This window comes from Xenopus tropicalis, chromosome 2, assembly GCF_000004195.4.
Source record: "Xenopus tropicalis strain Nigerian chromosome 2, UCB_Xtro_10.0, whole genome shotgun sequence".
In the NCBI taxonomy this organism is placed as follows: Eukaryota; Metazoa; Chordata; class Amphibia; order Anura; family Pipidae; genus Xenopus; species Xenopus tropicalis.
Genome location: NC_030678.2, coordinates 65,156,453 through 65,170,580, shown reverse-complemented (window position 1 = coordinate 65,170,580; position 14,128 = coordinate 65,156,453). Strand labels below are relative to the sequence as shown.

General features: G+C 40.0%; 1 protein-coding gene across 2 annotated transcripts in view; it reads left to right on the top strand.

Moving 5' to 3' along the window:
• Positions 1 to 1,124: 1,124 nt before the first annotated feature.
• tbc1d22b (TBC1 domain family member 22B) overlaps positions 1,125 to 14,128 on the top strand; it is a 64,366-nt gene continuing 51,362 nt past the window's right edge. For both annotated transcript variants that reach the window (XM_012963770.3, XM_002936221.5), the window contains exons 1-3: positions 1,125 to 1,389; positions 2,200 to 2,256; positions 2,372 to 2,676. In XM_012963770.3, the coding sequence (XP_012819224.1) occupies positions 1,337 to 1,389; positions 2,200 to 2,256; positions 2,372 to 2,676 (415 nt within the window). In that variant the 5' untranslated portion in view covers positions 1,125 to 1,336. The remainder of the gene's footprint in view (positions 1,390 to 2,199; positions 2,257 to 2,371; positions 2,677 to 14,128) is intronic.

Sequence of the window (14,128 nt, the reverse complement as noted above, 5' to 3'; positions counted from 1 at the left end):
CTCGGGCCAAATTTTTTATTAATATACTTAGTAAGATAGATAGGAGTATATTTATCACAATGTGTAAAAAGTGGAGTAAGACATTACCGGTGATGTTGCTCCTAGCAGCCAATAGAAGCTTTGCTACTGTTGAAATCTGATTACTGATTGGATGCCTTGGGCAACATTACTGGAAATGCTTCACTACACTTTTTACACAGCATGATAAATATACCCCTTAGTTTTAGTTACTATGTGAGGAAAATGGAAATTGATCAGGCTGGATGGTCAGACACACTCACCAAGGGCCACATAAAACAGCCAGGTGGGCCGGATTTGGCCCCCGGGCCTTGTGTTTGACATATATGTTTTAGGGGGTCCCTGGCTACCAATGTTATAGGGGGCCCTGGCTACCAGTGTCTGTGTGTCCTTTCTACTGATGGGACTGCATACAGCTCTGGTGATTTTCTGAGTTTTGAATTGTTTTGAAATGGGTATTAGAGATGCTGAGGGTCAATATGTAGCATGGGATGCTTGTACTTCACTGAGTCTGTCATGATATACAGGTGGCACAGTGCGTAATTAAATCCTTAGGGCCACAATATGTCATAAAATGATTGGGGTCACAGTGTCTGTCTTCTGATGCACTTTGTGTATGTTATACTTTTCAGGTGTGGTTTTGTAAAATAGGCCTGTTTTGGAGTGTGGCCATAAAGTAAGCATGGGCTGAAAAATATGAAAAACATATTCTTGTCCCTCCTTCTACTTTTCAAATGTTGGGAGGTATGAAATATTGTATAAACACAAACAAATAGGAAAAGCTATTTTTTCCAGAAAATGTGGCAACTGTAACGATGCACCATATATGATTTCTCCAATTTAAAATAAAAAAAACTCAAAAAATCTGATCAACTTTGCACCAAGTTAACAGGTCTAAAATGATCTGCCATACAAAGTCCTCTCACCTCCTCTTTTTCTTACATAAACTACAAAACACAATTCTACTACATTAATACATACCGCCTGAATTAAAGTTACATAATAACCAAATCTAGAGAAAAAAAAAAACACTCTTCCGCTGCAACGGCAAAAAAAATGAATTCTACAACCTAGCGCAGAGAGTACTAAGATGGCGAAACCAAACACTTCCGGTTGATTTCCTATGAGCGCTCCATGCTAAAAACGTCACCTGAGCACCGTAGCCTCGTAGCATCGCTAACGTTCATTGGCTTCAATTGGATGATACTGTAAAATCCGCCAATTAGGAATCTCTACCCGCCCGGTTCCGTTATGGTGGAAGCGGATCCCCGGAGCGGGTGAGCACACCCTACAAAACGAAATACAGTGGACTTGCAGGATGTCAGAGAATAACCGACAGTTCTGGAAAAGGAGTACAAAGCTTCCGGGAAGGTAACAACTTAAGGCGATCATGAAAGGGAGTGTGCTTGAGGAGTTTCATAGAAAAACTTGGACAGCTTTGACTTGTAGGAAGAACGAAGAGACCAGAACATTTGAGTAGTGTGTGTTTGTGTATATGAGTTGATTTATTGAAAGTAGGAGTGGATTCGGAAAGATCAAGGAATGGGAAATTACAGTCTCCTTGTGAAAATGGCATTATGTTTAATTAAAAGATATACGTGCTAAGATGCGGGCTTGTCCAATTATTATTGGGGTTAATATGTACATGTGAGGGTTTGAGTTTATTTAATTTGACAGTAGTGACTAAGTATGCCTTTTAATGAGGCCCAGTTTACTGACAATGGATTGTTGCCGGAAACTTGAGGGAAGAACAAGGATTTCTTGATCAATGCTGGCACCTTAGGGACTGTGCACAATTCCGTTTGGTCTCATACTATTTGTCACAATGCATAATACCTTTTAGTGCATATATACAGTAAAGAGTCAAAATCGCCTTTGCAAACGTTGTATGTTTATATTGTTTAATTACACAATAATATACAACAACAATAGACATTTTTTATGTTTTGTGGGATAATGAAATCTTGACAGCCATTTATTCTATATTAAGATCATCATGTGTAATGTAATTTGCAGGAATTCAAGTAAAAATTGAGATCTTTGTTATGAAAAGGACAGAAAGCTATAAGTTGTAAGGAGCTGATATATAGGGATTTCTGGGGGTCTTTGTTTACTCATTGTTTTTATTCCGGTTTTATATGCAATGATCTTATTTTGTCAATACCTTTATCCTTTTCTCAGTATTCAACCAGTGTATGGGGCCCAGCACCCACCTTTAGACCCTCGTCTCAATAAAAGGTATACAATGTTTTGGCTAAATTTCTGTTCATATTTTTATAATGGATATTAATACCTTATCTATGCCAACAATTTAAACTTTTGTTTGTTACCCTTATTTACAATTTTTTGGCAGTTATATTTCTGATCGTTCAAGGCGACAACCACTTCATTTGAAAAGCAGAAAAGCATCTAGTTTTCATGAGTTTGCAAGAAATACTAGTGATGCCTGGGATATTGAGGATGATGATGATGCTGATGATGATGATGGAGGAGGAGATGTCCTGTATGCTTCACCCTATCAGACTCTTAACTCCAGGGTTGCTGAAGTGACAGCTGCACAAGTTATAGAGAGCCACCTCAAGCTACGGGAGGAGTCCCCTTGCCAACCTTCTGTTACAAAATCTGTCAGTGAAGATCATCTCCACAGGGTCACTGCAGGTGCGCTACTATAGTGTCAGGAGTATATTTTTTGGTTGCAAAGCATTTTTTACAGGTTCAATTTATTACATAGTGCTAAATTTTACCTTAACTCCAATACTTTTTATGATAATATAAAAACATATTGCTGAAGTTGAGATGGAGAGCCCTTACTAAGGGCTCTGGCACACAGGGAGATTAGTCGCTCGCGACAAATCTACCCGTTTGCGGGCGACTAATCTCCCCGCGTTGCCATTCCACGCGAGGCATTTTCGATGATTTGCCGAAATTGCGCTGCAGCGTCTGCCATCCCACCGACGACTTACATTGTCGCCGATGGGATAGCATGGGATGGCAGACGCGGCGGCACGATTTCGGCAAATCATCGAAAATGCCTCGCGAGGCAACTTCGGCGATTTGCCGAAATCGCCTGCGCAGCTTGTGCCATCCCACCGGCGACTTACATTGTCGTCGGTGGGATGGCAATTCGAGGAGATTAGTCACCCGCGAACAGGGAGATTTGTCGTGGGCGACTAATCTCCCCGTGTGCCAGAGCCCTTAACAGTTATTACATATAAGATGCATCAAGGAAGATTCATCTAAATGATTACCTAATCGGTCAGTGTCAAAGCAAACATTTTGTTTCTTTTGTATGTATATAAGCTGTATGTGTAAGGGTGAACTTTAATTTCCAGCAGATAATAAAATAAAATACCAGTGCTCAAAGTTCAAGGGAAAGAGAGAAAAAAGAAATATATACAGTTCAGTAATTATAATTGATATTTATACACCACCCAATAAGTACGCACATTAATTCAGGGGTCCTCAAACTTTTTAAACGGGGCCAGTTCAAGTTCCCTCAGACTGTTGGGGGGCCGGACTATAGTTTGGAAAAAAAATATCAACGAATTCCCATGCACACTGCACATATCTTATTTGTAGAGCAAAAAAGCAGGGAGAAACACTGATACGGCATACAGTGATGTCTGTGTTCTGCTGTGCCCCAGTGCAGGGGTAGAGCAGAACACAACATGGGTAACGGGTAACTATCCTATTTTCATTAAAAATACAAAATCTGTTGCAAATATCCTGTTAATGACTTTATACAGTCAGGGTAGGCAGTTCTTATTGCTTAGATCAGTATCACTTCATCTGCCACTCACAATACTAAAAATACATAATGGATAACTATGTGAAGTCATTTGAAACATCTCAGGGTAATTTTCATTTTGTTTTTCCCAACACTGCAACTTCATGAAAATTAATATTTCAGTACAGATTTACAGCAGATATAATGACATATTCTTAACTGCCAAAGTTATTGTTCTGCCATGAATTTCTCTCTGCAAGGCTGATGGCACACGGGATTACTGTAGCTGCTTGGTATATTAGCCAACGATTGCTTCAGTGAACAAGTCACAGCGTTGGCGTGTAACGCGGTGACTCGCTGGGGAAGAACACCAACACAGGTACTAATTAGGGAGGAAGTAGTGAAGACGGGGGGCCAGGTGAATGGACGGGGGGCCAGGTGAATGGCCGCGGAGGGCTGCATCCGGCCCGGGGGCTGTAGTTTGAGGACTGCTGCATTAATGGATGTGAATATGCTTTTTATGCCAATCTTACAAAATTTCCCAAAATATTCAGAGAGTTCAAGTTCAGTACCTACATGTAACTTGTAAAATATGTGTTAAAATGCATAGTTATAAAAACTGTAAAATAACCATTGAAGAAGCTCATAGTAATGACGTAGTGTTGACTTAGTAATAAAACCGTAACATCAGTTAAGTTGAAAAAAGACACACTTTCATCAACCTTAATGCCTATATATAACCTTCCTAACTGTTAGTTGATGCAGAGGAAGGCAAAAAACCCATATGAAGCCTCTCTAATTTGCCACAAAGGGGAAAAAAATTCTTTTGTGACTCCGCAATGGCAATAGTACCAGTTCCTGGATCAACTTGTAGTAAGAGCTATCGCCCATAACCCTGTATTTCCTCACTTGCTAAAAAGTCATCCAACCCTTTCTTAAAGTGGACCTGTCACCCAGACATAAAAAGATGTATAATAAAAGCCCTTTTCAAATTAAACATAAAACCCAAAGTCATTTTTTATTAACATATCTATACCCATTATATAAGCATTTAAAAGTCCCAGCTGTCATATATCATATATTTCCTAACCTGCCTCTATGCCTTAGGCATAGGGGTTGGGCGGACAATTACTTTCACTTTCAATTCAGAATTTCTTAGATGTCACTGCACTCCTCACATTCCCTCTCCCTCCTCACCATCTAATTGTGTAACCAGTGCATGGACATGGGTATCAGGTCCCCCCATACTGGCACAGAAAAAAGAATTTATCAGGATGCACAGCTTGCCTTAATAACAGTGTCCACAAAATGGAGCCTGCCTGTTTTCTGCAAATGAGAATTCCAGTGCTGAAGGAAATACGTTTAAAATAATTTATACAGTGTAATTGAAGTTTATTTTGCTTGAAAACACAATAGAAAACAATTTGTAATTATTTATTTGGATGACAGGTCCCCTTTAAAGCTATCTAATGTATCAGCCAGTATGACTGATTCAGAGAGGGAATTCTACAACTTCACAGCTCTCACAGTAAAAAATCCTTTCCAAATATTTAGATGTAACCTTCCTTCTTCTAACCAGAATGGGTGCCCTCGTGTCAGTTGGAAGGGCCTACTGGTAAATAAAGCATTAAAGAGATTATTATATGACCCCCTTATTTATTTATACTTAGTTTTCATATCTCCCCTTAAGCAACTCTCCTGTGTAAACTTGGCCAGTCTTTCTTCATAACTGAGACTTTCCATACCCTTTACCAGCTTAGTTGCCCTTCTGTGTACCCTCTCTAACTCAATAATTTCCCGTTTTAGCAGTGGAGACCAAAACTGATGGGACCTCACCAGCGCTCTGTAAAGTGGAAGAATTACCCCCTCCTCCTGTGAATCTATGCCCCTTTTAACCCTTTCACTGCCAGCCGTTTTGGTCAAAGTGGAACATGTATTTTGAACATTTTGCATTTTAGGGGCCTTTCCTTGGGGGGACTTTTAGTTTACCCAGGAAAACAATATATCATTTATTTTCAGGACAAACTAAGCTTTCAAAATAAGGTAGAATTTTTGTGTAATTCCAATTCTGTAACAAGATATAGGCTTCTAAATGTCTAAAAATGAAAAAAAAAAACACATTTTCCATAATATAAACACACATACTAGAAATAAAAATGAGTTTATGCACAAAAATACAACTGATTTGGAAATTCCCATGTCTCCTGAACGTGCCAATACCAAATATACACTGCTCAAAAAAATAAAGGGAATGCAAAAATAAGACATCCTAGATCTGAATGAATGAAATATTTTTATTAAATACTTTGTTCTTTACATAGTTGAATGTGCTGACAACAAAATAACATGAAAATTATCAATGGAAATCAAATTTATTAACCCATGGACATCTGGATCTGGAGTCACACTCAAAATTAAAGTGGAAAAAAACACTACAGGCTGATCCATCTTTCATGTAATGTCCTTAAAGTCAAAATGAGGCTCAGTAGTGTGTGTGGCCTCCACGTGCCTGTATGACCTCCCTACAATGCCTGGGCATGCTCCTGATGAGGTGGTGGATGGTCTCCTGAGGGATCTCCTCCTAGACCTGGACTAAAGCATCCACCAACTGCTGGACAGTCTGTGGTGCAACGTGACGTTAGTGGATGGAACGAGACATGATGTCCCAGATGTGCTCAATTGGATTCAGGTCGGGGGAACAGGCAGGCCAGTCCATAGCATCAATGCCTTTGTCTTGCAGGAACTGCTGTGACACACTCAAGCCACATGAGGTCTAGCATTGTCTTGCATTAGGAGGAACCCAGGGCCAACCGCACCAGCATATGGTCTCACAAGGGGTCTGAGGATCTAATGGCAGTCAGGCTACCCCTGGCGAGCACATGGAGGGCTGTGCGGCCCCCCAATGAAATGCCATGCCACACCATTACTGACCCACTGCCAAACCGGTCATGCTGGAGGATGTTGCAGGCAGCAGAACATTCTCCACAGCGTCTCCAGACTCTGTCATGTCTGTCACGTGCTCAGTGTGAACCTGCTTTTATCTGTGAATGGCAAATTCGCCACTGGCGCCCTGTGCTCATCTTGGAGTTCTCTGACAAATTTCAAACGTCCTGCACGGTGTTGGGCTGTAAGCATAACCCCCAACTGAGGACGTCTGGCCCTCATACCACTCTCATGGAGTCTGTTTCTGATCGTTTGATCAGACACATGCACATTTGTGGCCTGCTTAAGCCATTTTGCAGGGCTCTGGCAGTGCTCCACCTGTTCCTCCTTGCACAAAGGCGGAGGTAGCGGTCCTGCTGCTGGGTTGTTGCTCTCCTACGGCCTCCTCCACGTCTCCTGATGTACCGACCTGTCTCCCTGTAGTGCCTCCATGTTCTGGACACTACGCTGACAGACACAGCCTTCTTGCCACAGCTCGCATTGATGTGCCATCCTGGTTGAGCTGCACTACCTGAGCCATTTGTGTGGGTTGTAGACTCCATCTCATGCTACCAATAGAGTGAAAACATCGCCAGCATTAAAAAGTGACCAAAACAGCCAGAAAGCATAAAAACTGAGAAGTGGTCTGTAGTCACCACCTGCAGAACCACTCCTTTATTGGGGATGTCTTGTTAATTGCCTATAATTTCCATATGTTGTCTATTCCATTTGCAGGGTCGGACTGGGGGGTGCAGGGCCCACCGGCGCGCCCGCCCCAGGGGCCCTGCAGGTGCCCCAGCCAGCCGTGTCCCCTACCCCCCCAAGGGCCCCCCTAACCCCCCGCAGGGCCCCCATCGACGTCCTCCCCGAGCGCTAAATTGAATGCATCAGGGCAGGAACAGTCAGTTGGGGGAGCGCCAGCAAAAATGGTCGGACTGGGCCGCCGGGGCCCACTGGGATTTTTCCCGGTGTCCTGGCGGCCCAGTCCGACCCTGTCCATTTGCACAACAGCATGTGAAATTGATTGTCAATCAGTGTTGCTACCTAAGTGGACAGTTTAATTTCACAGAAGTGTGATTGACTTGCAGTTACATTGTGTTGTTTAAGTGTTATTTTATTTTTTTGAGCAGTGTATATAGTTTTATGGAGATTTCTCACTTGTATATGTCAACTCCCAGCAGTATGCTACTAAATTTCCAAAGCACTGCTTCAGAAAGCTGCATACTTTAGATTTCAAGGCTAAAAATTCCACTAACAGAAGGTTTATCCTAGAAAATTGTACATTTTAGGAAAGGACAGATTCTGGCACAACTGTCTACTCCAAACTATCAAGTTGCAATGCTTTCCTAAACTTATTGGTTTTTATCAAAATTTGTGAAATTTTTAAAAAATCGCTTCAAAGCTTCCAGTCTATAGTATCTTATCTCCTACAGGTCATAAAGTAACCAAATAAAACACCCTAAATATGAATGCCAGGGGTCCACTGAACAGTTTGATGCCCAATATGTATAGGTTTACCTAAGAAGTATGTGGCATGTAGGGGCCCCAGTGTGAACATACCCCCAAATGATCTATCATTTCTGTCATTTCAGCTCCTGCAAAATAAACACATTTACATCCTTTATGTGGGATAATGCTACAAAAAAAGTACACTCACCCCAGAAAGCCATATATTTTTGGAAAGTACACATTCCCCTAAATCTGTAATGGGTACAAATTCTTTTTACCCCAAAGTACCAAGCCGTCAAGCTTTCCGAAGTTTGCAGATTTTTATGACATTTCAGAAAATCGCATAAAAATGTTGCAATTTGCCACATTTATCTTTATCAATTTCTTGATAAAGATCAGATAAAGGCAAATTACCCCAAATAGGAACAACTAATGTCTACTGAACAGTTTAATGCCCAATATGCATAGATATGCCAAAGTCTGTGGTATATACTGACCCCAAAATGAAAATAGCACATATGGATTTCTCGCCTGCCAACTCAGCTTTTGCATACTGAGAAAACCATATAGTTTTGGAAAGTACACAAGTCCTCTACAAGGACTCCAAGGTCCTTCTCCATCATGGATTTGCCAAGTGAAGTCCCATTTAGGGTATAGGTCGTTTGCGTATTTTTACATCTCGGGTGCATGACTTTACACTTATCCACATTAAATCTCATCTGTCACTTAGCCACCCAGATTGCTAGTTTTTCAAGATCCTGCTGCAAGGATGCTACATCCTGGATATAATTTTTTTGGGCTGCAAAATTTTGTGTTATCTGCAAACACTGATACATTACTTATAATATCTGCCCCTAAGTCATAATAAACAAGTTAAACTAAAGTGGACCCAGTACAGAACCCTGAGAGAACCTTATCCCAAGTAGAGAATGTACTATTAACTAATTAACTGACTAGACTGAGCTGAGCCTACATTGCAGTTATTGGGTGGGTCTTGGCACTCTGGCTCCTCTACTGTATACACTGAAGACACATTTGCCTTTTCTGTATCTGTTATAATCATATTGTTAGCATAATTCAATGGGGTCACACTCTCAACCTGCATCTTTTTACAATTAATAAACTTGTTGGGGTTAATTTAAGCCTCTGCCGCAATGCCCTCTTCATTGTCTATCTGCCTTCCAGATTGCTGTTTTACAACACTTGTTATAGTGTTTACTTTTATTAAATGCAGCTTCTGTACCCTCTGACTTGTATTTCTTAAATGTTTTGCTTCCCCCCCCCCTATTAACTTCTTTACCTCTGAATTAAGCCGCATAGGGTGATTCTTTTACATTTACTTCCTAAGGTAAAAAATTGAGAAATGATTTAATATCATTTTAAATGACAACCATTTCTGTTCTGTGGTTTTAGCAGAAAACAATACCCCAATCTATGCTCTGAAGCACTTTCCTCTAAAGCTAAAATTTGCTTTTCTAAAATTAAGGGTCTTTGTTTTCCCAGTGTATGTTTGTATCAAATGAAATGTAACATTATGGCCACTATTACCCAGGGGTTCAACCACTTTCATATTTGCTATATGTTCTGGGTTGTTAGAGATCCGGTATAGCATGGTTTCTGGTTGGCTCCTCAACGACCTGTGACATAAAGTTGTCATGCAACAAGTTTATAAACTTGTTCCCATTTACTGTCCTGGCAGTACTATTAATCCAGTCAATATTAGGGTAATTAAATTCCCCATTATTATCACTTGCCCCAAACTAGCAGCCTTTTCTCTTTGCAACAGGAGCAGGGCCTCTTTCTCTACGCTTACATTAGGGGCTCTATAGCATACCCCTATCATTAATTTGGTGGACTCTTTACTTTAATCTGTGAGAAGTTCAACCCATAAGGCTTCAGCTCCCTGATTTACCATAATCACTTCCTCCTTTATATTTGCTTTTAATTCCTGCTTAATGAACAAATACACCCCTTCTCCTTTTCTGTTGACTCGTTCCTCTGAAACAAAGTATAGCTGTTATTAACTGCCCTCATTCAACCATATTTCAGTAACACCAATCACATCATATTTCCTCTCCAGCGCCAGCACCTCCAGCTCTCCCATTTCACCAGCCAAACATACATTTAATACTGATACCAGCATGAGAATTTTGCATATACAGCTTATTGGTCCTACATAATGATGTTTGTGAGTTTTTAATGCTTTTTATATCTCCGGGCTGATGCATGTTCAGTTGAGTATGCATGTTAACACAAAAAGCTCAACTTTAGCTCTCTCAGCTACTTTTTAGTGTAGCGTAAAGCTCCACCCCCTTTTTGTTTCCTGAGCTCTTCTACTCTCTCTGACTGTGAGACTGGTGAAAGGGGTGTCTGCTTTTTTAGAAAACAAAATGTCTCAATTTTATCATATGATTTGTTGTCTTTGTACAAATTACAATTAAGTATAGGTTTAAATGAATTGCAAATCATTCTATTCTGGTTTTTATTTATATTTTATATAGTGTCCCCCTTATTTTTATACATTGTCCCTTTTTTTTTTTTTTTTTTTTTTTTTTTAACATCCGTTTGTACATGGGTTCTTGGTGTTCCTTGAGAGGTACTTTCTCTATTTAGGTGTGATTATGTGACGTTAGACATTCAAAATCCTTATTGTTTAACAAAGATAATGTGTGGTTGGAAACCTTTTTTCTGTTGCTGACGTGTTGTGTTTAATACTGCATTAATTTATTTTAGGGACTTGTCTCATCCCATTTGTACTGTTAAAGGATAAGGAAAGTTACAATCACTGAAGGGTGCCAAAATGTTATTACAATGTGATTACAATCACTGGGGGGGGGTGATTGTACCTTTCCTTCTCCTTTAGGGCTGTGGCAGATGGGGAGACTAGACACCCGCGACAAATCTCCCTTGTCATGGGCGACTAATCTCCCTGAAATACCATCCCACCGGCGAAAAAATGTAAATCGCCGGTGGGATGGCATATGCGGCGCCGCAATTTCCCAGATATTGCAGAAGTTGCCTTATGAGAACAGTTCCGCGTTTTACCCGAAATCGCGGTGCCACGTATGCCATCCCACCGGCGATTTTCATTTTCCCCAGTGGGATGGCATTTCGACTAGTCTCCCCGTCTGCCACAGCCCTTGAGAATGCTTTTAACAAAAATGTTGTCTAGTGTGTGGCCGTACAGAATTTGGTCATAATATGTTGTTTCCTGTGAGATGTGCCTATAGTACAAACAAAAATGCTCACATTAAGTTTAGTTTGGTGCGAATCTAAAGTAACTACAGTAGAAGCACCACTTTACGTTTTTCATGGGATCAGAGAAATATGGTGTATAGTCCAGAAAAATGTAAATGTGTTAAAGTAAGCACTCATACGAGTCAGTTTTATGTTGAAATGCAATATTTATTGTGTGATTGACACTATGGTTAGCATCAGCAAGATCTCAGCAGTCAGATGCACAGCCTTTCAAAAGTAGGTGATTTGTGCATGGCTGTATGAAGTGCAGCCTAATTGGAATTCACTGTTTACAGAACCAGGGCAAAATATGCATCTGGTTAGTAGTTTAAACCTATTAATTAGACTGGCAAGGTTGGGAATGTTTCCTCTGGAGAAAGGGTGCTTTCTGGGGACATGATAGACTGTAGGGAATCTTGTTTTCCACATTAAAAAAAATAATGCACCAGAGGCCACCACCCCTCCAAGACTTGGGGAACTGAACTTTCATTTGAAGCAGAGTAAGTGGTTCTTAATGGTGAGGGCACTGAGTTTGTAGGATGCCCAACTGGGCGATGTTGTGATGGCACATGCTATTAATGCCTTTTAAAGGAGAAGGAAAGGTGAAAACTAAGTAAGCTTTATCAGAAAGGTATATGTAAATACATCCATAAGCACTCAAAGAAAAGCTACACTGAGTCCTCTATGAAAAGAAACATGGGATTTCTTGTCTCCTATTTTGTAAACATGTTCTTCGGTATCAGACTTCCTATCTCAGAAAAAACCTTTATTCCTGGGGCCCAGCACAGCTCTCTCCTCTCTCCCTTCTCCTGCTCCCCCCTCCCAGAGGAATTCACTCCTTCTCCCATCAAAATGTGTGATCTATGCTACCAGCTGCTAGAGTTGCAGCAGGAAGCTACAGGAGACCAAGCTCCCCAGAGTAACTTTGTAACTATTAATTACACTTAAAATTACATTCACAAAGGACAAACAGCCATTTTTGGGAAAATTAGGACACAATTTTTGAGTAAAATCTGAGGAAAAGCTCTTTGAAATGTATTCTAATTTCACAAAAAATAGTATATAATGCAGGAAAACGGCATCAGTGTATACACTTATGATTTTATTTTGCAGCTGTAAGCATGGCATGTATTGCATATTAAGGCTGTTTGTAGCAATAGCACATGAAGGGTTTTATGTTATGTGTTTGTAATTTGTATTCATAAGCATGGTATCAAGATAATTACTGTGCTTTGTAATCTCTGTATAATATGCTTAGTGTTGGGAACCTCCCCAGAGTGTAGTGCTTTGTCTTCTGTGTGAAATTGTCTCTCCTGTGGGTGAGTTTCTTGAAAAACCTTTTAATACAGAGGAATGGTAATTGCCACATGTAAAAGGCATTTTCCCAAGATTAAGTCTGATCCCTTCTACAGATCTAGTAGATTAATTGAAAGGGTCCTTTACTCATAAACTGGTTTTATGCACAGTGAAAGAAAATGTAAGTTTTAAATGGGAAAAATGCCCCCTTTTGACATAAGCTTATTCATCCATTTCTGTAAGTATTATAAATACCTAAACAATTTTTTACAATATGGAAACAACTATCCTAACTATCATACGATTATATATTTTATTGTAGGTGCAAAAATACAACTGATTTGCTCTCCCCATGTATGCTTTTATGAAGATTCCTCCATTGAAGTTCCAGCCATATACTATCAAATTATCAAAGCATCACTGCAGAAAATGGCAGATTGCAAATCTAAAAATTCCAGAACAGCAGGTTTTGTTCAGGAAACAATATAAACTCTTTCTACTACCAAAATTTACTGCATTTTTTTCTCCCACATATCTTGCATACTAAGATAAAAATATCATAAATATACATATTAGGGGATTTCTAAACAGATTGATGTCCAATGTACATTGGAAATCCAAAGTATGTGAAATTTTCCCCAATCACAGTTTATGGGTTGTTTTTTCCATAATTTCAACAGAATTTTGCCCATGGAGATTCCCAAAATGAGATTGTGTCACTTATGGCGCTCATTGTTTAAATTATGTTTGCATGTGATTCTTTTCAGAGTTTTGGGACCCATTCTAATTGCACAGTCACTAACTTTTCCAATTACAATGTTAAGTTAATGTGGCCACGAATTCTGATGGAATGCACCCTTTGGTACTTTGAGCTTAGTTTACATTGGTTTAGTCTGTTTCTTCTCAGACTCACTTTTGCCTGCCATATTGTCACTGATTTGAAGCTGATGTTATTCCAGTATTTAAAAAGGGTTAAAAGGAGAAGGAAAGTCATTTTGGCATTTTACTGCCAATAGATTCACCACATTAGTGCCACCTAGAATACTTTATTCAGAAGAAAGCTTTACTATACCTGAGTAAAGAGCCCTAGATAGCAGCGGCCTTTTAGCTCGGTCTTGGTAGCTTCCTGCTGCAATTATAGCCATTAGAAGCTCAGATCACACCTTCCTAAGGGTGGGATAAGTGAGTACTTATGCATTCTTATGGAAGGGGCGAGCAGAAGAGGGAGAGAACTGAGCAGACTTGTGCCTCAATCCTGAAGGAACCCTAAAAGAGTAGAACTCTGATACTAAAGAACATGTTCCCAAAAAAGGAGACAAGAAATCATGTGTTTCTTTTGATAGAGGACTCGGTGCAGCTTTTCTGTGAGTGCTTATGGCTGCATTTACACAGACCTTTCTGATAAAGCTTACTTAGTTTTTACCTTTCCTTCTTCTTTAAGATCTCAACCTGACTTGTACATTTGACATCTATAGTGGG